General features: G+C 46.0%; 1 protein-coding gene across 1 annotated transcript in view; it reads right to left on the reverse strand.

Moving 5' to 3' along the window:
* CAPN15 (calpain 15) overlaps nt 1-27,109 on the reverse strand; it is a 66,473-nt gene that overhangs the window by 20,835 nt on the left and 18,529 nt on the right. Inside the window, exon 2 of the mRNA XM_015819199.2 lies at nt 1,317-2,757. Coding sequence (XP_015674685.2) covers nt 1,317-2,757 — 1,441 coding nt within the window. The remainder of the gene's footprint in view (nt 1-1,316; nt 2,758-27,109) is intronic.

Genomic DNA, 27,109 nt, shown 5'->3' on the forward strand with positions numbered 1-27,109 from the left:
AGGGCAAGAGAAGAAGGGGACGACAGAGAAGGAGGTGGCTAGATGGAGTCATTGAAGCTGGAGGCGTGAGCTTCAATGGACTCCAGAAGATGGTAGAGGACAGAAAGGCCTGGAGGAACGTTGTCCATGGGGTCGTGATGGGTCAGACACGACTTCGCAACTAACAACAACAACAATGAAGGTCTTAGGCATCCATTTTGCTCTTTAAACTTCTCCCCACAAGCCTCAATTCTTCCCCAAAACTGGTCCCTCAATGGAGAGCCCCTTCACTGTAGGCGGGGTGCAAAGAGGGTGCCACACCCATATCAAATGCAGTTGGTTGGACTTCAACTCCCACAATTCCCCAGCCAACTTTAAAACCTGTAATCCATCAATCCAATAATCAGCTGCAAGAGGAAACCGATTTTTCACATGCAGTAGGAAAAACGTAAACCATCTCCCTTATGGTTGATAACCTTCAATGATGGGAAATGCAGAAGCTGGTGATCCAAACCAGTTCAGGAAATCAATTGGGCCACCTGTTCAGATCAAGACCTGTTCTGAATAGCGAAGGTCCCTGGCTCTTCCTATGAAAGGGATCTTTCTAGTCTGGAGAGCCTAGAGAACAGGGTGTGTGGTGGAATGTAGCCTGGATTCCCAGGTGGGAGGGGCTGCCTTCCTAAGGTAAAAGAGGCGGTGAAGCTCAGATAGTTTGGTGGGAGAAGGAGAGTTAAGAAGGCTCCTCCCCAGCGATTCTCAGAGGATCTCTTTTGTGCTGCCAATAGTTGCTTTAGTTTGGCAAGACTTCTGTCTATAGATGAAGATCCATAAAGGAAACTAAGTAAGGTTAAGGTTTCCCTGTCCAGCCGTGTCTGACTCTAGGGCCCGAGGCTCATCTCCGTTTCTTAGCCAAGGGAGCCAGCATTGTCCACAGACATTTCCCACGGTAACGTGGCCAGTATGACTATATGCCAAAGGTGCGCAGAACAGTGTTACTTCCCACTGAAGTGGTACCTATTTATCTACTCGCGTTTGCATGCTTTACAATTCTAGGGAGCAGGAGCTACAGCAAGGAACAGGAGCTCACACACTTGGGCAGCGCTCAGCTCTCAAACCCGGGTTGCCAGCTGGAAAGCTGTCAAGCCCAGCGTCTTTAACTACTGAGCCACTGCACCTCTTTAAAGGAAACCACTCAGGAGTAATTCTATCTGGTGTTCTGGGGGCCTGGCAGGTGTCAGGACAGGTAACCAAGCCACAGGGGTGCACACGTCGGGGAACAATACCGATGTGCACTAGGTGCAACTGCTGACAAACGAGAGGCACAGATGTCAACGCACCTCTTGACAGAAAGAGACAATGTTCTCCCAGAGGGCTTTGGCCTCCCCCTCGTCCGTCTGCCGTCGCTTCTCCACGTGCATGCTCTCGCGCCGCCGAAGCGGCTTGATGCCCTTGCGCTGCGCCATGTAGACTTGAGGCGTGTGGCAGGCGAGGCAGTGTTTGGACTTGAGCTCGTTGAGGAGTGTGCAAGCAGGGCACGCCCACTGGCTGGCTTGCTCAGGGGTGACCGGGGACTGCAACGGGAAGAGACGGGCTACTTTGCGGGCAGAAGGAGCTCTGGTGCCACAAGCCGCACAGGTGCCTTTCTCCGAGCTACACTCGGGGCACTTGGCAGCCGGCTCCGTCTGCCAGCTATGCTCCTGGAAGCCGTGCAATTTGGAGGAGCCACAGGCTTTGCACTTCTGGGACGCGGTGGGGTTCTTCAAGGTGCACTTGGAGCAGGACCAGGTGGTGAAGTCGGGGCTGGAGGGCCCACAGGGCGTAAAACGGACAGAGTCCCCCGTCAGATCAATAGTGTCACTGCCCTTCTGACTGCTGCAAGCCTCGCAGGCCTCACTCCCCGAGGTATTGAGCAGGGAGCAGGCGCTGCACTGCCAGGGCGGCAAGCTCACGTCCATCTCTTCCTCCAGCACGCTCAGCCGCTTGGTCGCCATCATCTCCTGGAAGCGAATGGCCTTCTGCACGGGGGTTGGTGGAGAAGCCGGTTGGGAAGCTTCAGGGGCCGGGGGCTGGAGCTGAGGTGGCACCTCTCGGCGGCTACGGGGAACGGGGTTGTTCTGGAGGCCGGGGGAGAAAAGGCTGAAGGCTGGCATCTTCTGGCTCTCTTCCTCCGCAAGGGCAGTGCCCTGATTGGCGGCTGGGTGGCCCTCCGGAGTCTCAGTGGCAGGAGCTATCTGGAAGCCGGCAGGTGTGATGATTTCGGGGACCACCAGTGCCTCTGGAGGGATCTTGGGCAGGGAGAGCTTGCGAGGGCCCCCGCAGGCCGAGCAGGAATTGGCAACGGGTGTGTTATGGAGGGTGCAGCGTTGGCAGGCCCAGCCCTCCTCCAGCAGTGCCTCTTCGGGGCTCTTCCCCCCCGAGTCCTCCCCGGGGCTCTCCATCTGCGGCATGTCCTCCTTGCAACTGGCTTTGGGTTCTACTAGGACGGTGGGCTTCGGCAGGACCCCATTGAGGATTGGCAGAGGGGAGCCTCCTGGCCCAGGTTCGGGGGTGAAGCCACACACCTCGCAGGCCTCTTTGCCCACAAAGTTCCGGAAGGTGCATCGGGCGCAGGCCCACTTCTGCTCCTCCACACTCAGGCGCAAGATGTGATTGAGGTCGGGCTTCTGGCGGGGGGCCTCGCAGATGGAGCATTGGCGCTGTCCCACGGGGTTCAGGAAAGTACAACGGGTGCAGGACCATTCCCGCACAGTGGCCATAGAACCAGAAGAGTGGGTGTGGCTGAAAGAGAAGAAGAAGAAGGAGACGGCCGTTAGAGGACACAGCGAAAAGGATCCCACGAAAGAGGAGAGAGGCATTCATAATCCTCACAACTTATTCTAAAGTTGGGGTACCTGCGGCCCTCAAGATAGTTCTGGACTCCCAGCAGCTCCAGCCAGTTAGCAATGAGGGGGTGAAAGTTACGTGGTATTTCAGGGTGTCTCCCAGTTTTCCCATCTAACTTACGAGTTGAGATCTACAGAGGTTTGTACTATGGGGGTTGTTGGTGCTCTCTGAGGTTGGTTGTTTTCTTGCAAACGTTTCATTACCCGACTAGGTAACATCATCAGTGCTCTGTGGATGTTACCTAGTTGGGTAATGAAACGTCTGCAAGAAACTCAGAGAGCACCAAGGATGGCTCCTCCTCCTCCCTGCAAACCCTACTCCCTCCTAGCACTGATGGTGTTACCTAGGTTGGTAATGAAACGTCTGCAAGAAAATCTTCAAACTCAGAGAGCACCACAGATGATTCTTCCTCCTCCTCCTCCCTGCAAACCCCACTCCCTCCTAGCACTGATGGTGTTACCTAGGTTGGTAATGAAACGTCTGCAAGAAAACCACCAAACTCAGAGAGCACCAAAGACCCCGCAGCTGATCCCTGAGCTACAAATATTCTCTTCTATCGAAGATCTCATTAAAGGGAGACCCTGTGAATATCTGTGGCCGTTTGAATCCCTGAGCTGCAATTCAACAACCAACACTTCACAGTGACTTCTGGAGAGAGTCCTCCATTCCCGATTCAAGAGGGCTTTTCTTCCAACGCTAGCATTGTCCTACTTCCTCTCCGTCCCACCCTCCAACCAAGCCCTCCCCTGCTGAGATCTAGCAAATCTGACGTGTGGTGGTGACATTTCTGGAAACATCCACAAATCAAAAGATCCTCCTGTTTACAAAGGTTTCTTAGAGTAATCCCAAGCCATCTTCCTCACAGAAATTACTACTACTACTACTACTACTACTACTACTACTAATAATAATAATAATAATAATAATAATAATAATAATAATAATAATAATAAAAAGTTGGAAGGGACCATGGAGGTCATCAAGTCCAACCCCCTGCTCAGGCAGGAAACCCTATATCATTTCGGACAAATGGCTGTCCAATCTCTTCTTAAAAACTTCCAGTGTTGGAGCATTCACCACTTCTGGAGGCAGGTTGTTCCACTGGTTAATTGTTCTATTATTTAGCACCATATAAACGTCTGCAGTCCTTCATGCACACCTTCATGCAAACCTTGTAAAGCACATCAGTTATCCTTTTGAAGAAAGAAGCAAGCTAGATAGGGGCAGTAGGGTCTTAACTACAGCCCACTAGGAAGTTTGGGAAGGAAGGAAATCCGTGATCCCTCTCAGTGGCTCTGTATCCACTAGCTATCCCAGATTTCTTGAAACCTGGGTTCCTGCAAATACATTAGGCTACAATCACCAGAAAGTTTCATCAGAAGTAATGGCGAACAGCAGCACATAGTAGTGGTGGGTCTAGTCCTTAGAAGCAGCAGCTGAGATGGGGAAGATGGATGTAGGGCAGGGGTCTTCAAACTTGGCCCTTTGATGACTTGTGGACTTCAACTCTGGCTGGCCGAGGAATTCTGGGAGTTGAAGTCCACAAGTCATCAAAGGGCCAAGTTTGAAGACCCCTGATGTACGGTGTGTTCTCCAAGGCAAGAGTTGTGCATCTGTCTCGAGGCTCATAACCCAACAGGAGGAGGAGCCAGCTTGTCTTAGGATATGAAGTTGTGGATTAGCAAATCTACACCTTGTCTTTTGGGGAACAACTGGCATAAGCTATGTGGCCTATTGCAGATGGCTTTCCAGGGAAAAGACTCCTCCAAGGAAGCAGGGAAAGGACAATCTGGAATGACAACATGAAGAAGATCGTTTTCTTCAGGCATGGCCGCTCGAAATCATTCCACTTTCAGTAGGAGTCTGAAGGTCTTGCAAGGACATCCAGCTAGCAAGTTCACACCCTCTCGCCTAGGGGTAGGCAACCTTGGCTCTTTTATGACTTGTGGACTTCAGCTCCCAGAATTCCTGAATCAGCATGGCTGGGTCAGGAATTCCAGGTGTTGAAGTCCACAAGTCCTAAAAGAGCCAAGGTTGCCTACCCTTGCTAGTCAGAAGGTCCCATCGGAAAGAGTTCCCCTAATCTACTCCTCCCATCATCCTACATCCCACTCAGGTTGCTCCTGCCTATGTTGTTCTCCTTATCTCCCCAACCTTAAAGAAATGAAGCCTTCAGAAACTACTGTTCATAATATTTAAAGATCAAAGACAGACTGCAGCTCCTCAGAATGCAAAGCAGATTATTCCACACTCAGCTATGGCCTCTGCTCAACACATGTCTTTGCCAAAGGGAGCTTCTTGGGAAGAGGAATCTGCTATTTATACTCATAGGCTGCACGTGAGATGACATGACATGTCAAGGAAGGATGGAAGAGCTGCAGACATATGCCCTTTTCCCAGTAAAGACATCCAGAATTAGCACCTCTGGAATCAGAGGAAATTGCTCTCTGGTCCTTGATGGTGGTCAACTATGGTCCCCAGATTCCACCCTGAGGCTTTTCAAGGGCATCTGCTTGATCGGTGCAAAACCAGGAAGATATTAAACAAACTCCAATCAGCAGAGTCCTTTTATTCTTCTTCAGGAGTTAACTGTTGCTCCAGATCGTGCTTAAATGATTCAACCTTGGGTTTCTTATTCAGACTTTGCTTTCTGGAACGCTTGTGCAAGGCCACAAGCCCCACTGGCCCAGCACACAGATAGTCATAGCTAGAAACGGCACTCAAGACCTGCTCGCTGTTGTTAGTCTTCAGAATTTTAGGACCTGTTAAGTGCTAAATCTGGTGAGGCAACAACCTGCAGTTCTGAGGCTTAGAGAGGACATTTATCTGAGCACATCAAGGGCACCAAGCCAGCCAGCAGCTATAAACAACTCGGACAGGGAAGAGGAAGAAGTCTAGAGTTTAAATTCTGCAGCATACAGCTTATGACTTTTTAAAAACTTTTTTAAGACTTTGGGGAAAAAGTGCAGAGAGGAGCAACTAAGATGACTAAAGGCCTGAAGATATGAAGAACATATGACGAACGGTTGCAGGATTTGGGTTTGGCTAGTCTAGAGAAAAGAAGGACTAGGAGTGACATGATAGAAGTGTTCCAGTTTTTGAGGGGCTACCACAAAGAAGAGGAGGGGGTCAACTTATTTTCCAAAGCACCTGAAGGCAAGACAAGAAACAATGGATGGAAACTAATCGAGGAGAGAAGCAACCTGGAATTAAGGAGAAACTTCCTAACAGTGAGGACAATTAACCAGTGGAACGGCTTGCCTTCAGAAGTTGTGGGTGCTTCATCGCTGGAGGTTTTTAAGAAGAGACTGGACAGCCAATTGCCTGGAATGGCATACGGTCTCCTGCTTAAGCAGGGGGTTGGACTAGAAGAACTTCCAAGGTTCTGTTCTATTCTATTTCTATTCTATTCTATTCTATTCTATTCTATTCTATTCTATTCTATTCTATTCTATTCTATTCCTATTCTATTCTATTCCAGTTAGTCTAATCTTCAATATTCTATTTCAGTGGTGGCGAACCTATGGCACGGGTGCCAGAGGCGGCACTCAGAGCCCTCTCTGTGGGCACGCGCGCCGTCGCCCCAGTCCTAGGCCTTCAGCTGGGTTTTATAAAACCTTTTCGCTTTAGGCCTCCGCCGCCCTGTGCAAAAAAAAATAAAAAAAAATGGTTCAATCAGTCAATTTCAACTTCTCGCAGGAAAAAAAAAAGATCTTGCAAAGTTGGAATTGATTGATTGAACTTTTTAGTCCCACCCAGTCTGCCGTTACCACCGCAGCCACGCCCACCCAATGGGCCACACCCACCCAGCACTCGACGATGCGTAAGTGGGTTGTGGGTTGCATTTTGGGCACTCAGTCTCTAAAAGGTTCGCCATCACTGTTCTATTCTATTCTATTCTATTCTATTCTCCATTGCATCTATTCTAATTCTAATTCTTATTCTTATTCTTATTCTATTCTATTCTCCATTGCATCTATTCTAATTCTTATTCTATTCTATTCTATTCTATTCTACATTGCATCTATTCTAATTCTTATTCTATTCTATTCTATTCTATTCTATTCTATTCTATTCTATTCTCCATTGCATCTATTCTAATTCTTATTCTATTCTATTCTATTCTATTCTACTCTACTCTACTCTACTCTTCTTAATTTTCTATTTATTAAACTTCCAAAAGGCAAATTATTTCTGCCTAGGTGATGACATGCTTCTTTGCAATAAAGAGTGTAATCTAGTCAAGGTGCCTCTGGAAGTCTATTTGTGAAGAGGGATCTGGAGAGCAGAACTTAAGGGAATGTGGGCAGGTGAGGACCAAGGTGGTAAATGGGTTCTCAAACATCTCAGCGCAAGTGGGAAAGTGGGTGCTGAAGTCAGAAGCAGGTTGTGGCCCTTGAGTGTGAGACTAACGCACGAGCCTTTGCAAACAACCCTGGTACACGGAGCGCATTTTGAGAATCGCCAATTTAACCGTTTTAGATAAATTTTCTCCGGACATTTCCAAATGGTGTTTATAAAATGTGTACAATCGCCCAATGCATTGATTTGTTTTTAAAAGGGAAATTACCTAGCAGATTAAGCCACCATAAAAGGAAAGTATGACACCTAATTTCCATTTGTGCTCCCAATGAAAGATGGCAACCTATAAAACTCTACAGTTATTTCTGCCTGCGTGTAGGAGGGAGAGAAGAAAATAAAATAAAATCAAATGTGCAGAAAAGAAACAAACTCCATCGCCACCTCCGTCACCCCAGCAAATTTGAGAAAATTATGGGGGGGTTGCAATTAACTTTCTAACACAGACCTGAGCGTTTTATCCTGCCCTTTTGAACCGTCCCTGTCCAGCACACGTGAGGTCAATCGGAAATTAGAAATCAAATATAAATTAGCATATGCCATGCATGCAATACAACAGCATGGCTTTCATCATTTTGAAAGCAACTGCTATTTTTTCTTCTCCATTTATAATAATAATAATAATAATAATGATAAAGTTGGAAGGGACCTTGGAGGTCATCTAGTCCAACCCCCTGCTCAGGCAGGAAACCCTATACAATTTTGGACAAGTGGCTGTCCAGTTTCTTCTTAAAAACTTCCAGTGTTGGAGCATTCACCGCTTCTGGAGGCAGGTTGTTCCACTGGTTAATTGTTCTAACTGTCAGGAAGTTTCTCCTTAGTTCTAGGTTGCTTCTCTCCTTGGTTAGTTTCCATCCGTTGCTTCTTGTCCTGCCTTCAGGCGCTTTGGAGAATAGCTTGACTCCCTCTTCTTTGGNAACTAGACATACCCAATTCCAGCAACTGTTCTTCATATGTTTTAGCCTCCAGTCCCCTAATCATCTTTGTTGCTCTTCTCTGTACTCTTTCTAGAGTCTCAACATCTTTTTTACATCGTGGTGACCAAAACTGGATGCAGTATTCCAAGTGTGGCCTTACCAAGGCATTGTAAAATGCCTTGTAAAAATTACGTGTGTGTGTGTGTGTGTGTGTGTGCCTATGCAGCTTCACAGCAATGTGTTGGTCCTATTGATTTGGTCCTCCACAACTGTCCCAGTTTCTTGTGTGGCCCCTTGGGAAAATTCATTGCCCAACCCAATCTAATGGCTTGATTTTGCTGGGCAGAAATTATCCCAGGGACTACCAGCTGGTTTTCAGGTCTAAGACGAGACTAGAACTCACTGTCTCCTGGTGATTGTCCCAAAGTCACCCAGCTGACTTTCATGCCTAAGGCGGGACTAGAATTTACCGTTTCCTGGTTTCTAGCCTGGTGCCTTCAGCATTAGACCAAACTGGACCCTTTTTCCTTGTCTCCCCTCTCTGCTGTTTCCTACTGGACCTCTTCTCTCTACCTTCTCATCTGCAGTTGCTCAATTACTTTCAAACCCCACGATGCTGCTGCCCTCGTTACAAGACATTGGTGCCTGCCAGACGCAACCTCTCTGACTTACATCCGAGAAGGAATGGGAAGGAGGAATCTTCTGGCTACCCACACTCCACTCTGCCTTAGTCCTGGAAGGTCTTCTTCTACCAGGAGCCCAGCCAAAGTACGGCCAAGCAACCGAAGACGTCCGCAGGCAACTAGCCATTATAAATAGGTCAGATCATGAGCCTACTGAACCAACCTCTCCCCAGATCTTTCTGCTGGTGATCAGCAATTTTCCTGCTTCTCCTTATTAGATCACCTAAATATGAGCCAGCAGTGTGGACGTCGACGGTTTTTCCGGTTGTGTCACGATCCGACGTAATTGTCTCCCTATCTTAGTTCTAGTGCACTTCACAATTATGGTGAAATGTTACGGAACCATTCCGGTGTGAACCTTATGACGTAGGTCAAAACCAGTGGCGCTACATTTTTTCTACAACTCTGAAATCTTTCAGTGCAGAGAAGAGCAACAAAGATGATAAGGGGACTGGAGGCTAAAGCATATAAGGAACGGCTGCTGGAATTGGGTATGTCTAGTTTAATGAAGAGAAGGACGAGGGGGGGACAGGATAGGAGCGTTCCAGTATCTCAGGGGCTGCCCCAAAGAAGAGGGAGTCAAGCTATTCTCCAAAGCACCTGAGGACAGGACAGGAAACAACGGGTGGAAACTAACCAAGGAGAGAAGCAACCTAGAACTAAGGAGAAACTTCCTGACAGTTAGAACAATTAACTAGTGGAACAACCTGCCTCCAGAAGCGGTGAATGCTCCAACACTGGAAGTTTTTAAGAAGAGACTGGACAGCCATTTGTCCGAAATGGTATAGGGTTTCCTGCCTGAGCAGGGGGTTGGACTAGATGACCTTCAAGGTCCCTTCCAACTTTACTATTATTATTATTATTAGATCAACCTGCCTTGATTCTGCTTGATGTCAGCCGTAATTAGCAAGGGACAACAGACATCAAACAGCTGGCTGATGAATGCCTAACATTCTGCACCATTAGCTTTGTAACCACGAAGAGGAGGAGAGGCTGTTTTCAAAACTGGCAAATGTGATGGGCTCAAAATTAGGCAAGGCCAACAACCTCAGTCTCACAACTTCTCTGATGTTTATCCCATGTCCTGGTTATCACAGAAGATGTTTCATTATCCAGCTTATTAAGGGTTCTCCAAAATGTTATCATGGATATTTGCAGGGCTGCGGCAGTGTAACAATCCAGAGAGCACGCTATGGATCATATTAGACTCTAGCTTAACGAGATCCGAGCCATGCATTCACCAGATTAACCTTTTCTAACTTGAAGTTTTCCACAATAAATCATTGACCGGGATGTTCAACGGAATTCCCAGAGCTGGAGCCATAACACACCTCTGGAGAGTTTTATGTGAAAAATAAAAAACAAAACACCCAAGCCTACACTAAATGAACTATTTCTTTTCAATCCAACGTCCTTTTGTCTATCTCATTTGCGGAGAGACAACAATTGGACTACTCCAGGGGTCTCCAAACTTGGCAACTTTAAGACTTGTGGACTTCAACTCCCAGCACGGATGGCTGGGGAATTCTAGGAGTTGAAGTCCACAAGACTTAAAGTCTTAAAGTTTGGAGACCCCTGGACTAAAGCCACCCAAAGAAATTCAAAAATGAATGTCAACCTGGCTCTTTCTGAGGTAAATCCAACCGATATCTTAACCATGATGCTACACTGAATCTCGGTAAGGACGCTATAATTCCATACTTGCATAGTTACCAACGATCGTAACCTCTGACAATTTTTACATCCCATGAAAATTAATCACAAAGTCTAGATCAGGGCTAGGCAACCTTGGCTCTTTTATGACTTGCGGACTTCAACTCCCAGAATTCCTGAGCCAGCATGGCTCAGCTTGGAAACCCCATTCTTTCCCCTTAGCATGGCTGGCTCAGGAATTCTGGGAATTGAAGTCCACGGGTCATAAAAAAGCCAAGGTTGCCTACCCCTGGTCTAGACCATCAAACAAAGATACACAAAATATTTTCTATAAAGATACCTGGCCTCTGCAGCAGGCCCATATGGTGAGCCTACTTTAAGTTCTATCTTTAATTTCTGGGCATTCCTCATTGATCCTGGATTGGTTTTTCATGGAGTTTTTATAAAATCATCGTATGCTCTCTTAAGGCATTGCTGCTTAGGCAGCCCAATAAGTCAAATAAATAAACTGTAACACAGCCATAGTAGTCATGACTAGAGAGAAAGTGTAGATAGTCCACAGTTTATAACCGTTCATTTAGCCACCGTTCAAACTTACAGTAGCACTTAAAAAAGGGACATAAGACAGACTCTCGGATTTATGATCTTTTGCAGCCTCCCCACAATCATGTGATCTACATTTGGGTGCTTGGCAACCAGCATGCCTTTATGGTGGCTGCAGCGTTTCTGAGTCAGTTGGTCGTTTCTGAGTCAGTTGGTCGTTTCTGAGTCAGTTGGTCGTCATTTGCCATTTTCCCAGCTGGCTTTGGATGAAAGAAGGCAAAAAATGTTGTAAAATTCGGCCTAACTTAACAATGGCCTTGCTTAGCGGTGGAAATCCTGGTCCCAGCTGTGGTTGTAAGCTGAGGAATAGATTGATGGGGAAGAGAGAAAAACTGCCACAATTTTCGAAGTAGGCACACAGTTTTTTTCTTCTGCATCTTTTATTTCCCCAGTGACCCGCGAGTCTGCCAGCTAAGCTAACTTCCCCAAAATCAAAGCTACAAATACAAATAGCTTTGCTGTGGTCTTAAGACTAGTAATATCTTAATAAAGCAGTCAAAAATGAGAGTGTATAAATATATACACTTGCTCTGCCAACGGGAACATCACGCAGTAAGTCCTTTCGGCTAAAAGGTTTTTAATACACATAAACATCACTTAGATAGCAAGAATTGTTTGACTAAGAAAGACTGCAGTAAGCTTAACCAGAGAGAGGTCAGTATAAAATTCAACGCTCCAAATCGTGTGTTCAATTGATTCAACCAGATTCACAAGAGTGTACAGGTAACATTCAACTTACGACCACAAGGGAACCCCCCAATTTCTGTTGTTAAGTGAGACATTTGTTAAGTGAGTTTTGCCCCATTTTTATGACCTTTCTTTGTCACCTTTGTTAAGTAAATCACTGCAGTTGATAAGTTATTAACCCGGTTAAGTGAATCTGGTTTCCCCATTGACTTGGGTGGTCAGAAGGTCGCAAAAGGGGGAAATCACGTGACCTTGGGACACAGCGACGGTCATAAGTATGAACCAGCTGCCAAGCGTCTGAATTTTGATCACACGATCACGGGCATGCTGCAAAGGTTGTAACTGTGAAAAACAGTCGTAAGACACTTTTTCAGTGCCGTTGTAACTTTGAACGGCCACTAAATGAACTGTTGTAAGCCGAGGAGTAGTCTCTATGTACCTGGGATGCTTGTCGTTCTTCTTCAAGAACTGCTGAGGAGAGGACACAGACGCAAGCCCCGATAAACACCCCAAAATATTTAGGGTGGCTAAACGCCTTTAGAAAAAATGCTGAAATAAAACTTTCTCCAAAAGATCCGTCTGTCTTAAGACATTTGACTCAGTTCAGGTTGTAGCTTATCAGACCCCTGGGCTTAATGCAAGCCACTGATTGATTGATTCATTTGATTTGATTTGTATAGCCGCCCACCTCAGCAGAGGACTATGCGTGGCTCACAAGTCAGAACATACATTACAATTAAAAAACATTTGAAAACCATGAAAACAGTATAAAGCATTAAAACAGTAAAAACAAAACCATTAAAATGTCTAATTTGCAACCATGATAGGTTGCTTTGGAGACAATCCAGATGTTTGCAATTCAGCTACGTATTATTATGCCGCCACTGGGATGTCTCTCTGTCTGGTGCTGTTGATGGGAGCAGCCTGTCGGCATCAGGCCAGTTATGACCCAGGTGAAATGCTTAAGTAATTCTTGCCTCCAGAAGTTGTGGGTGCTCCAACACTGGAGGTTTTTAAGAAGAGACTGGACAGCCATTTGTCTGAAATGGTATAGGGTCTCCTGCTTGAACAGGGGATTGGACTAGAAGACCCCCAAGGTCCCTCCCAACTCTGTAACTCTGTTAAGTATCATCTGAGTTTCTAGCTTCTTTGCCACTCACTACAACTGCCCTTATTTCCCAACAACTTGGCCTATGAGATGTATCCCTATGGAAAGTATTCCACTACTCCATGTAGCTTGGCAATGTTTTTCCCATGTCATTAAAAGCAAGGCAACAGAGTCCTGCTGATGCAGTAATTAAAATGCAGTATTGCAAGCTAACTCTGCCCACAGTCTGGAGTTTGATCCCTGACCGGCTCCAGATTGACTCAGCCTTCCATCCTTCTAAGGTCAGAAAAATGAGGACCCAGGTTGTTGGGGGGCAACAGGCTGACTCTGTATACCGCTTAGAGAGGGCTGTGAAGCAGTATATAAGTCTAAGTGCTATTGCTAATGCTAAATTGTCTTCCACAATTGATGGCAAATTAGAACATCTATTGCCCAGTTCATGCTTTCCTTTGGATTCCCAACTGGCACTGTTCACAAAAATAGACAATTTACACGAGGCATTCGTCTCCCGGTACAACTCTGCTCCCAACGTATTGTCAGGAATGATTATTCCGTACACGAGCAAGAACATACCACGTTGTCTCCAAATCTTCCTGAAGTCCCACTGATAATTCCAACAGCTTTCGTGGAGTTCAGCTTGGCTAAAATTCACAGCCCAAAATCTCCAACATCTACTACTTTCAAGAACAGGGCAGCAGAAACTTGAAAAGAGCACAATTCACAGCTGGTCTACATCCATTTGAGGTTCAAAAGATTTCTGAATGAAATGTGTGCTTTCCTACGTCAATCTCATTTTAGACACTAAACACTTCCTTCCTGTAGCCACCCTATTACACTTTCTTGCGCAGGAATTTAGCAAACCAGAGTCTAAAAATATTCAGCACCAAAATGTAGAGTTTAGTTGGGCATTGCTAACGGTGGTATAATTTTTCAAGACTCTGAAGACTTTCCAGATTTTCTCTCTTTTGTCCGAGCTGCCAAACTGCCACTTCCTTTCGTTTCATAAATTTAAATCCTGTTTTCCTGAAAACTCTCTAGCGTACTTCCTTTATTTATACTGTGAATGTCAACGGTACAATCTTTAATTGTGCAGAATTCTTCCCCCCCTCCCCCAAATTCTGGGAGAGGAACTAAACTTAACTCAAAAAAACCCCCAATTCTTAGTGAAGGAGAAGATACGGTGATGGAGGAACAGAGCAATTCAACCCTCTCCTACCCAGTTTTTGGCAGCTTTGCTTTGCATAAATCTGAGATAAATCTAAACCACGGTGGATCGCCAGAGCTAAACAAATTCACATGTTTGGGGACAGCATGCTAGGGAAGCTGGGGAGAAATAAAAAGGGAATGAATCAGCTTGTCAGTGCCAAGAGAAGGGCCTGCAGTCTATTAACCCTTGCTCTCCTTCCCCCGAATACTGCCGTTACTAAAATAAAAAATAAAAAAATGCTTTGTTGGTATTCAAACTGAGGTTCTACCTCGTTGCTTCGAAGAAACTGAGAATTAGAACCAAGAACGATTCTTAAGATGCTAAGGAAAACGATAAACTAGGATTCCCAGTTTGCATGCTAAAATCAGCTTTTCCTGGACCGCTGAACAGCTGCCATAGTGGGGAACAGCTGTGAAAAATATGAGTCAGTTATTGACCAACCATGACACTCAAACAGTGCTGTCATTTGGGCTGGTATGCATCTGCCCCCATAATCTGCCATGGTATTGTAATGCTGAAACCATGAGATCTGGAGATCTTCAGCCGTTATGTTGGAGCTGGACCAGGAAGAACTGAAGTCCATCCCCAGCCAACTTTCCCGGGTGGGTTTGGGCCAATCCCTTTTTCCCACCTTACTTCAAAGGACTGTGGTGGGGAAAATAACAATAGTGGGAGGCAGTGTTGTGTGTAAAATTAATATAAATTAATAGTTGAGGGGCTGTCACAAACCAAGGGGGCTCAACCTATTCTCCAAAGCGCCTGAAGGCAGGACAAGAAGCAATGGACAGAAAGTAATCAAGGACAGAAGCAACCTGGAACTAAGGAGAAATGTCCTGACAGTGAGAACATTAAACCAGTGGAAGGGTTTGCCTTCAGAAGCTATGGGTGCTCCAACACTGGAGATTTTTAAGAAGAGATTGGACAACCATTTGCCTGAAAATAGTATAGGGTTTGGTTTAGGTGGCCACAAAGCAAAAAGCCCATTAGTAGCAGGAAACAGGTTGAGAGATTGTTCTCAAATTCCACAGCAAAGAATTTAGACCAAAAGATACACAAAATAGATCTTTGCCAAGTTTCAGTCTTTTGGACTTGAATGCCAGGGATCAAGGGTTTTTTCATGTTTTGCTTCACGTTCTGTGTGTTTTCAGATTGGTTGTGCTTTTTTTTTAAGCGGGACTGTGTTTGTACACCCATCCAGTCACGTTAATGTGAGATGGACAGCCACCGAAAGGTGCTAAATAAATAAAGGCGTTCCTAGGAATTTAACAGACTGGCATTAATTTGGCACCCAAGGCTGCCTCCTAAGATATTGCTAGCCATCTACAATTGCTCGTTTGCATACTTCAAATGCATGTCATTAGTATGACTCGCACAGCACTTTCTTTGGCAAGGCAGACCAATACCAACACATTTATTCCTCGTTTATTTTCAGAAAGCTTCTCGCTTGCCAACGTGAAAAATCCTTGACAAACTGTGAAATCTAAAAATTTAGACTCTTTTCTTTTGTGATCTCACACAATAGCTGCTCTTTCCCAAACAGTAAAATAGAAACGAAGGGACTTTAACGAGAGAAGTACACGCTGACCGTGGGCCGTTCCAAATAACTTTAATTTGGGACATTATTTATCTATCGCTAGGGCTCTCTATTCCATTATAAAAAAAAATATTAACAGATGCCCTATTTATTAAAACATAGAACAAACTGGGTTGGTGTGCAAGCTGGGTTCTGGAAATCAGAACATAATGCGACAAAAGAAAGAAATTTAAAAAAATCACTACAATAAAAGGCAGTTCAAAAGACTGAAATTATTGCTGTGCGGAAAACGTATCCAGCATTTTCTTTGGTACCAGATTTCACTTGGTTTAATTGCAGTAAATACATTTTGATTTTTATTTTATTTAAAGGAGAAGAAAATGTTGGTGATATTCGCAGAAGTGGAGTGTGCTCAGCTCTTCTTTGGATAGCGGTGGCAAAAAGGTCTACGGATTTGCTTTCTTTTGCTACAGAATTCTTTTCTCTGGGGGGGTGGGGGGGTGATGGCTTCCTTTGCTGCAATTAAGTCCGGAGGGGAGATATCTAAAAGAAACTCCTTCCTGGAGTTTGAGAGGCTTTTTCAAATCGGGGTGTACAGCCAGGCAAGCAGGCTTTAGGGATGAAAAGCTATGCTAACAGAAAAACGGGAACTGCACCAAAGCCTTTGCTACGCTTCAGCCATAAAAGGAATTACAAAAGAAATTTGAAAGAAATTCTCAAGCACCCTGGGAACAGCGTTAAAAAGACGCTTGATGGCAGAGGAAGAAAACTTTTTTAACATTGCAAAGGCAATTAAAGTAGCAACAAAGCAGATGTTAAAACACCAGTAAAAATGCTTTTTAGGAAGGAAGGATCCTTCCTTCCTTCCTTCCTTCCTTCCTTCCTTCCTTCCTTCCTTCCTTCCTTCCTTCCTTCGAATTGACAGGAGAAGACGAAAGGGAAAATATAATCTCACAACAAGGATAGGAAACCTGCTGATCTTCAGATCTTTTGAATCACAACTCCCATAATCCCATGCCCATGGGAATCAGACTAATGTAAACTTCAATCCAAAACATTTATTTATTTGTTTGTTTGTTAAATTTATTCGCCATCTATCATGCCATGGGGCTACTCTGGGCAGCCTATAGCTTATATAGCAATATGATAAAACACGGGCAGTCAATCCAGAGATTAAAGAGTGGTCAAATCTCTGATCTCTGGCCCAACACACAAACGGCAAAATCAGAGGCACGTACGAATTGCAATATGTATTAGAACAGAAATGAGTAACAGTACAGGGAGTCCTCGACTCACACTTAGGGACTGTTCGAAGTTACAACGGCACTGAAAAAAAGTGACTTAGGACCGTTTCAACACTTAGTTGCCGCATCCCCATGGCCACGCGATCAAAATTCAGACGCTTGGCCACTGATTCGTATTTATGATGGTTGCAGTGATTGTGTGGTCTCCTTTTGCAACCTTCCCACAAGCAAAGTCAATGGGGAGGCCTGTTACCAACTTAACAACTGTGGCATGAAAGACCGTAAAATAAGGCAAAATTCACTTAACAGCTGTTTGACAGCAAACAGAAATTTGGGGCTCAATTGCAGCCATTAAGTCTAGACCAGGGCTTTTCAACCAGTGGTACGGGTACCACCTGTGGTACATTGGCACCTGGCAGGTAGTACGCGACCATCCTAGAAAAGTGGTAGCAGGAGAGGGGAATGAGCTGAACCGGTGGCAGCACCGCACAAGCCTGAGTGAGAGATGGCTGGAGCTGCAGGGTTGTCAGGGCTCAGCGGAAGCGCCAGGATCAGCGCCAGGCTCCAGCTGGAGCTCGACGCTGATCCTGGTGCTTCTGCTGAGCCCAGAAGAAGCACCAATCAGCTGGAAAGCAGCATGGATCCTGGCGCCTCTGCTGAGCCCAGAAGAAGCACCGATCAGCTGGAATGTTGCAGCATCTCCAGGGTCTTGTGATTTACATTCAGAGGCTTGGCAACTGATTCATATTTATGACGGTCACAGTGTCCCAGGGTCATGTGAAGGGACCAAAACCTGCTGCAACCACCCAGCAGATGGGGGGAATAAAAACCAACCCCCCACCCCCGCTGCCAATCCTCAACAGAAATGCTCACAACAATGAAAACCTCGGACAGAACGAAGAGCACTGCCGAGCAGGCAGGCAGGTGTCTTGCTCGGCTGTGGCTTAGGGGGCACTTTTTTCAGTGCCACTGTAACTTCAAACAGTCACTAAGCGAACTGTTGTAAGTCGAGGACTATCTGTACTTTTATCACTTTTTTCCTTTTTTTTTATCATCATCAAGTTTTTGACACCTTGCTAGGCGACTGGTGGTACTCGGATGTTGCCATTTGTGGTACAATGGGTGAAAAGATTGAAAAGCCCTGGTCTAGACTACATGTACTTTTCTAACTCATTTAAATACAGGCAATTCCTACCTTGGGTTCCCGAGATGGGGTTCTTAAAAAAAAAAAAAACTACACTGACAAAATAATTACAGATGTCAGACTCAAAGAAGAAGTAATGCATAAGGGATCCTTGTTGTCTCTGAACATCTCATTCCACGGGTAAATAAGAAACCAACCTTTAATGAATTCTTTTGCGCTGCTGATGGGCCGACCCCAAAGAGGAAGAAAAGAAATAAAAGCTAGATAGAGAATAATTTGAATGTGAAAGAAAAGGGCAGGTGGCAAGAGAAAAAAATCACTTTTATTTTATTTATTTTTTTATCTTAAGACGGCAAGTCTGAAAAAAGGAATGGAATGGAATGGAATCACAAGCTCTGTCGGTGTGACACGTTTAACCTGGTTGAGGAATGTGTCTTTATTTTATCTTATATTTGTTTGATTTCTAGGGGGACATGCTGTCTTCCAGTATTTGAAGGGCTGTCACGGAGAAGAGGGGATTGACTTATACTCCAAAGCACCAGAGGGCAGGAGAAGAAGTAACGGGTGGAAACTTGTTAAAGAGAGATCTAACCAAGATTGTTAAAGAGAGATCTAACCGAGAACGAAGGAGAAATTTCCTGAGGGTGAGGACAATTAATCAGTGGAACAGCTTGCCTCCAGGAGTTGTGGGTGCTCCATCACTGGAGATTTCGAAAATAGACTGGATATCCATTTGACTGGGATGGTATAAGGCTTGAGAAGAAGGTTGGACTAGAAGACCTTCAAGGTCCCTTCCAGCTCTATGATTCTATGTTCTAGCTCCCCATCTCAATTTGTATGAATGCCAGAAGCCACTCAATTAGACTCAAAATGTCCAGGACTCTTTGGTGTTAAGAACTAATCCTCTTTGGTCAATCATCAACTAGGCTGAGAGTGTTAAAGGAGAACTAAGCCATCCTCGTTGTTTTATAGTTTTGAAATGATGATTTGGTCAGTTAGATACTTTGGCCACCTAATGAGAAGGAAGGACTCACTGGAGAAGAGCCTGATGCTGGGAAAGATGGAGGGCAATAGAAGAAGGGGACGACAGAGAATGAGGTGGCTGGATGGAGTCACTGAAGCAGGAGGCGTGAGCTTAAATGGACTCCAGAAGATGGTAGAGGACAGGAAGGCCTGGAGGAACGTTGTCCATGGGGTCGCGATGGCTCGGACACGACTTCGCAATTAACAACAACAACAACATAGTTATCCACACCTATATGTAGAGATGAAGTCCTAGAATGGTCTTTTTTTTAGTTCAGTATGATTAAGAATTGTTCAGTTAGAACAATTAACCAGTGGAATGGCTTGCCTTCAGAGGTTGTGGGTGTGCCAACACTGGAGGTTTTTAAGAAAAGATTGGATAACCATCTGTCTGAAATGGTATAGGGTCTCCTGCTTGAGCAGGGGGCTGGACTAGAAGACCTCCAAGATCCCTTCCAACTTGGTTATTCTGTTATATTCTGATAAATGCTCCATTAAGGGCACATTGGAGTAATGGACTATGTTATCTTTGCCTTGGTCAAAATCAGAATGAGGTAGCAATTAGAGCAGGACTCAGATTGTGTAGAGCAGGGATGTCCAACCTTGGCATCTATGCTGGCTGGGGAATTCTGGGAGTTGAAGTCCACAAGTCTTAAAGTTGCCAAGGTTGGACACCCCTGGTGTAGCGCTTTGAATCTAGTTTTCTTTCATTGTGAAGTCCCTCCCAACTCTGTTATTTTGCTGAGCTTTGAAGAGCTCAACCAGTCTCCTGCACACTGGATGAGAGAGAACAGGTCTTGAGGTGGTTGTGTGGCTTAATTTTTCATGTATCAGAAAAATATTATCATATATCCCTCAGTGATCTTTTCTGAAGACTAAACATTCTCAAACGGAGTTCGGCCTCTCCTCCATTTGTCGGAAATGGTATAGGGTCTCCTGCTTGAGCAGGGGGTTGGATTAGAACAGGGCTTTTCAACCAGTGGTACAGGTACCACCTGTGGTACATTGGCCCCTGGCAGGTGGTACGCGACCGTCCTAGAAAAGTGGTAGTGGGGGAGGGGAATGAGCTGAACCGGTGGCAGCACCGCACAAGCCTGAGCGAGAGATGGCTGGAGCTGCAGGGCTGTCAGCTCAGCGGAAGCGCCAGGATCAGTGCCGCTTTCCAGCTGATCGACGCTTTGGGGCTGTCAGGGCTCAGTGGAAGCACCAGGATCAATGCCAGGATCCAGCTGGAGCTCGGCACTGATCCTGGCGCTTCTGCTGAGCCCTGAAGAAGCGCCGATCAGCTTGAAAGCAGCACTGATCCTGGTGTTTCTGCTGAGCCCAGAAGAAGCGCCGATCAGCTGGAATGTTGCAGCCTCTCCAGGGTCTTGTGATTTACATTCAGATGCTTGGCAACTGATTCATATTGATGACGGTCACAGTGCCCCAGGGTCATGTGAAGCGACCAGAACCTGCTGCAACCACCCAGCAGACGGGGGGAATAAAAACCAAACACCCCCCACCCCACCCCTGCTGCCAATCCTCAACAGAAATGCTCACAACAATGAAAACCTCGGACAGGAGGAAGAGCGCCGCCGGGGGGGCAGGCAGGTGTCTTGCTCGGCACTTTTTTCAGTGCCATTGTAACTTCGAACAGTCACTAAGCGAACTGTTGTAAGTCAAGGACTACCTGTACTTTGTCACTTTTTTCCTTTTTTTTTTTTTTGGTCATCAAGTTTTTGACCCCTTGCTAGGCGACTGGTGGTACTCGGATATTGCCATATCCTAAAAGTGGTACAATGGATGAAAAGATTGAAAAGCCCTGGATTAGAAGACCACCAAGGTCCTTTCCCGACCCTGTTATTCCGTTAGTCTTCTGTCGGACTGAAATTGAGAATTCGGGGGCAATTTGGGGAGGGGGCTTTCGAAGAGGTTCACATGGGGCTCCCCTTGAGGAGCACTCGGAGGCTCCAGTTAGTCCAGAATGCAGCCGCGCGAGCGGTGATGGGAGCTACTCGTCGCTCCCATGTAACGCCGCTGCTGCGCGAACTGCACTGGCTACCGGTGGCCTTCTGGGTGCGCTTCAAGGTGTTGATTATCATCTTTAAAGCGCACCATGGCATCGGACCTGGTTATCTCCGAGACCGCCTTCTGCCACAGATTGCCTCTCATCGGCCGGTACGCTCCCACAGAGAGGGTCTCCTCAGGGTGCCGTCAGCGTCTGTCACGGCCGACCGCTGGGGGTCCCCCTCCCGGAAGAGACAACCTCGGGGGACCCTATGGAACGAACTACCCCCAGAGATCCGGGTCATTCCGGATCTCCCCTCCTTCCGCCGCGCCCTCAAGACATGGCTATTCCAGCTAGCGGGGCTGGCCTGAGGGGTATTTTAGATTGGATTTTAATTTGATTTTATATTGTGTGTTTACAAAATTTTAAATGAAACGGCAAAATTAATATTTCTTTTAATTGTATTTTAAAATGGTGTTTGTAAGGTCTTTATCTGTTTTTAGCTTGCTGTAAGCCGCCCTGGGTCCGCCAGGAGAAGGGCGGGGTATAAATCTAATAAAATCACAAAAAATCAAATCACCTACGCCTGTCAGGAAGCCTCAGGCAGTCTCAGGACCTCAGTTCACGCCTAGCAAGCCCCCTGCACTGGCGTACAAATCTCTTTTTCTCCGATCAAATTCTCTCACTTAATTGCCGAGAAGAAAAAGAGAGGCAATTCCCCCGGAGTTCAAAATGCACAAAGCCCTTAAACCTGACTTCCTTGCTTTGCTCTAGTGCAAAAAAAAAAAAAAATCCATCGCTCTTGTTAACAAGGTATAAAGCTGGAATCCTTTCGCTTGCCAGAACCTTCAAATGGAAATCTCTATCTTGTTTTGCCTTCCAGGAGCAACTTAAAACCTCCAGGCAGGGCTCTATATCCTTCCCAGCCTCTTCTGCCATCTCACACAACTGAGCTGTGGATCAGTAACACTCACAACTCTATGGCAAGGGTCATAGCCGGAGGCCCCCGCCTCTTGTTGTTGGCCTCCCAAGTCCATTGTTGGCTTCCTTGACTGGCTTCATCTCGCTGTCCAACTCATCTGCCGGGAGAACGGGCTGATTCTGCCTGCTTAGACAATACCACCCCCATTTAGGTTTGAAACAGGGTTTTCTTTCTGCAGCGAACTTCAGCCTTGAGACTGTGACTGAATTTGTGTAACAGAATACCGGAGTTGGGAGGGACCTGGGAGGTCTTCTAGTCCAACCCCCTGCTCAAGCAGGAGGCCTGCCTAGACCATTTCAGACAAGCGGCTGTCCAGTCTCTTCTTAAAAATCTCCAGTGTTGGAGCATCCACAACCTCTGGAGGCAAGTCCTTCCACTGATTAATTGCTCTAACTGGGTTTCCAATCTTTAATCTAGAGCAGTGTTTCTTAATCTAGAGCAGTGTTTCTTCATGCTTAATCCAGAGCAGCGGTTTGCTCTAGAATGCTTAATCTAGAACAGCTGTCTAGAACAGAGGTCCCCAACCTTTTAGGCACCAGGGACCGGTTGCGTGGAGAAAGGTTTTTCTGCAGACCGGAGGGTGCGTGGTTTTGTGTGCTGCCTGCATCCCGCGGATGCAGCTTTGCTTGTTTGTGCGGACCGGTTGCTGGCATGCCGCGGCCCGGTACTGGTCCATGGACCAGGGGTTGGGGACCCCTGGTATAGGATGATTAATCTAGAGCACCGTGTGCCCGTGTGCTCTAGAAGTCTTAATCTAGATAAGTGTTTTTCAACCCAGGCCATTTTAATGCTTAATCTAGAATGCTTAATCTAGAATGCTCGATCTAGAATGCTCAATCTAGAGCAGTGCTTCTCAACCTGGGCCATTTTAATGCGTAACCTAGAATGCTTAATCTAGAATGCTCAATCTAGAGCAGTGCTTCTCAACCTGGGCCATTTTAATGCTTAACCTAGAATGCTCAATCTAGAGCAGTGCTTCTCAACCTGGGCCATTTTAAGACGTGTGGACTTCAGCTCCTAGGATTCCCCAGCCAGCATTGCAAGCTAAAGACACCGCTGCCAGCATCCCAACAACTAGGAAATTCATTCAGTGTCCTGACACTTAAAAGGCAGCCTATGAAGCAAGGGAGGGATGTGATGGGAACAAGATGGCTTGCAAGGATAAAAAAAAAGGTGCGGAGAGATAGAAAGAACGGTGCTGCTGTAAATTTAGCTTCGGTTGATTTCTTCTCCGTTCCTTATCTCATGCTCATACTTTTCTTACTCTCCTGCGCTGGGGATAATGCTGCTTATCTCAGAAGGGGAATATAGCGCCAGGTACACATACCAGATGCCGAATTGTTCAGCGTGCTGCCCGCCAACCCTTTAACTGGCACTACTGACGTAGAATGCAGAAAATCTACTTGCCGTTGCAGAATAGGCACAGCTGGGCCCTTTCTACAACAGAGTGTGCATCCTCACCTCCTAGCGCTATCAGAACAAATCCTTAAGCCGCTGTGAACAATATCCAAACCTCACACGTTTCAAACCCCCCCCTCCCCCTTTGCCTTTCCTCCTCCTGCACCCAAATCACCTCTTTGCTTATCCCAGGTCAGCCCGCGATGGATCTTCAAGCAACCTGTGGCCCCACGACCGTTGGTCTTCATGACGTGCCAGTGGAGTGACAGGGCCTGGGCAGGCCATTTCTTGAGTGGATGTCATTCCAGGCCAGCAGCTGAGCCGAAGCACCAGCTAAAAGGCCACATTGTGATGTCACCAGTCTCCCTGGACTGCCTTTGAGGCCCACCCTATTGCTGTTGCTTTTGACTTGACTCCAGAGGAGGCAAAGTTGAGCGGAGGAGACAATCGCATGGCGCCTTCTTGCCCTCCTGCTTCTCACCGGACCTGCCGAGTTTCACAGTCCTCACCTTCTTCTTGTTAGCTAGAGTCGTTGACTCAACTAACGTCGGCGAGGTTCATACAACGAAACCAACGAGCCAGAACGCAACCAACCACAGGGTGGGCTTAGCCCGGGGGTCTTCAAACTTGACCCTTTGATGACTTGTGGACTTCAACTCCCAGAATTCCTCAGCCAGGCACGCTGGCTGAGGAATTCTGGGAGTTGAAGTCCACAAGTCATAAAAGGGCCAAGTTTGAAGAGCCCTGGCTTAGCCTAATATGTGAACCAAGTGAAGGATCTCAAGGAAACAGATCAAGATCTGTAGATCAAAAGGACAGGATCAACGTCTTTCCAAGTTGACTGAAGAGACCCTTTGATGCTGGTCTTCGACCTTACGTTTGGGTTAGAGTACTTCTCTACCAGTCCTAGCACAGCTCTGCTTCTTATTCAACAGGTCCCACCCTTTAGCCTTGAATTCCAACCCTGATGTCAGGCCTACCATCTTCAGCTTCTTCGCTTGGCTGGCATCCTGCCATAAAATGCAAGGGAGGTCGAAGAAGGAATTTGGGGAAGGGAAATTCGGGCTTGGGAATGGGGGAAGACGAAAGGAGCGGGGTGGAGACAAGCTGACAAGAACCAGGGATGTCAAACCAGAATAAGCTAGCCGCCAAGGACGCATGGCCTAGGACACCGGTAGGCAACCTTGGCTCTTTTATGACTCGTGGACTTCAACTCCCAGAATTCCTGAGCCAGCATGGCTCAGCATGGAAACCTCTCCATTTCTCCTCAGCATGGCTGGCTCAGGAATTCTGGGAGTTGAAGTCCACGAGTCATAAAAGAGCCCAGGTTGCCTACCTCTGGCCTAGGAACAGAGTGCGAAACTACATCAAGAGGTGCCAAACCTCAACGCAGTACTCAAAACATCAAATACTATTGGACACTGATGAAGTGGTCAAGGGGAGACGGGCCAGGGAAAGGGGAAAAAAGTGTGTGGGAATACTCAGATCTAGCTTTACTTTCACTGCAACTTTAGTAAAAGAACCTTTCACTTCAACCAAATGGAGTTGAGGGTCTTTTCTTTCCTAACTATCTAAGCCAGGAGAGGTCTGACACCTAATTTGCACCTTCCCTGTCTTCGCTGGCTAGTACTTTGTCCAGAAAAATTCTACACATTCTCACCTGCCTCTTTCCTGAGTTGGGCATTGTTATAATTATGTAGCCAAAACAAAGAAGACATTTTTCGCTGTTTTACCAGTTGCATTCCTTTTCCTGTCCTCTGTGAACTTTCCACTAACACAAAATATCTGAGTCACAAACTGCACTGTAAATTCCAGTGGAGGGCAAATCCTAGCATGTGCGCATATTGCCACGTGTATAGGCTGAGAAGGTTAACTAACTGGATAACTATTCGAGGCACTATTTTTTTTTTCTCCTCTCATTCCTTTTTTATGAATTTGCAAAAGTGAATAAGAGCCATGAGTTCACATCACGGTGCAAAAACCACGTGACTAGTCCTTGACCTATTTGAATCGAAATGATTTGAAATGATGATGCCTAGTGAGGCTGGCAATGAACGTCTGAAAGAAACCATGTTTAGAGTAAGCTTTGACCAATTAATTATTTAATTGGTGAGAGAGTTGGACAAGTAATATAGGCCAGATCAAAATCAGAATCGGAACAGAGCTGGAAGGGACCTTGGAGGTATTCTAGTCCAGCCCCCTACTCAAGCAGGAGGCCCTATATCATTTCAGACAAGTGGCTGTCCAGTCTGTTCTTAAAAGCCTCCAGTGTTGGAGCATCTACAAAGTCTGAAGGCAAACCGTTCCACTGATTAATTGTCCTCACTGTTAGGAAGTTCCTCCTTAATTCCAGGTTGCTTCTCTCCTTGATTAGCTTCCATCCATTGTTTCTTGTTTTGCCTTCTGGTGCTTTAGAAAATAAGTTGACCCCCTCCTATCTTAGTGGCAGCCTCTCAAATATTGGAGTACTGCTATCATGTCCCCCCTAGTCTTTCTTTTTTCTAGACTGGCCATTCCCAAATCCTGCAGCCGTCCTTCAGTTACTTTTAATAACATTTTCAACAGTACACCAGAAAGGGGCTCTCAAATTTTCAAATGCCCCAGCTGTCCAAGGTAGCTTTGCCCAGTCAAAGCAACATGCAGTTTTGACAATAGTCCTACTATGACTGAGCAAGCTGGGTCAGTTTAAAAAAAAAAAAAGACACCCACCCACCCACCGGTTGGAGGAAATTATCGCCCACAGCTTGGCAGCCCGTGTAGTGTTACAAGAGCCCAAGCAACTTGATTAATTTATGGATTTTGTGCAAATCCAGAAATCAATGACTCCGCTAACGGTCTGAAAGCTGTAATGTGAAGACAGCCACTGAGTTAGGAACAGAACAAATGATTAAAAGAACAAATTTCCACATACCGTAGTAGCACCTTGAGTCTGCGGAAAAGCAGACCTCAAGCCAGCATCTCTAGGTGGGGAAAAGATGTCACTGTGCGACACAGGCAGAGCAAGACAGAGGGACCCTTCTTCCAGAGCCAGTTGTGTATTTGAATTGTTGAATGCATGTTGTTTCCTACTCTTGCAATTGCTGCCCGATGGTGTGTGTGTGTGGCCAGTCACAAAACACTCATTGACTCATTGACCAGAAGGCAAGCTGGAGAGATTGATCCTCACCACCCACTCTAAAGTATCTCCCCACCCACCAAAAGTCCCTACCATGTCTGCTTATATTTCTCTTTTTCTAGACACACAAACACAGAACTGAAACTCTAATAGCTACCATTTGGGTTTTTCCATGAACACTCTGTGTAGGAGAAGAACAGGCAGAGATGAGGCATGGAGTTAAGCTCATCATTAGCTTAGAATCGTTACGTTGCCGACCAAATCCAATCCCTCTTGCATTCCATTGACCCATATCCAGCGCCAAGTTAGTACTGAACCTTAGGTTGATTAGATTCTTATGTTTAAGCTTGAGCAATAAATCTTCTGAACTGCAACTTAACTTATGCTCCTGATCCATTTGTGCCTGATACTCTGGGGTCAACGTGGGGACCAAAAGCACTGTTAGAAATACAGCCTTGTGCCTGATGATGCTTGGCAACGTGCTAGCTTTTTGCTAATTTTTTTCTTTTTAAATTAAACATCTAAAAATAATCAGATGGGCCAGAGAAACTGTTGGATGCTAAAGGTGGTAGTGTGGGCAGCGGACTAATGCCCATAAGT

Source organism: Protobothrops mucrosquamatus, unplaced genomic scaffold (genome assembly GCF_001527695.2).
Source record: "Protobothrops mucrosquamatus isolate PMUCROS unplaced genomic scaffold, P.Mucros_1.0 scaffold873, whole genome shotgun sequence".
In the NCBI taxonomy this organism is placed as follows: Eukaryota; Metazoa; Chordata; class Lepidosauria; order Squamata; family Viperidae; genus Protobothrops; species Protobothrops mucrosquamatus.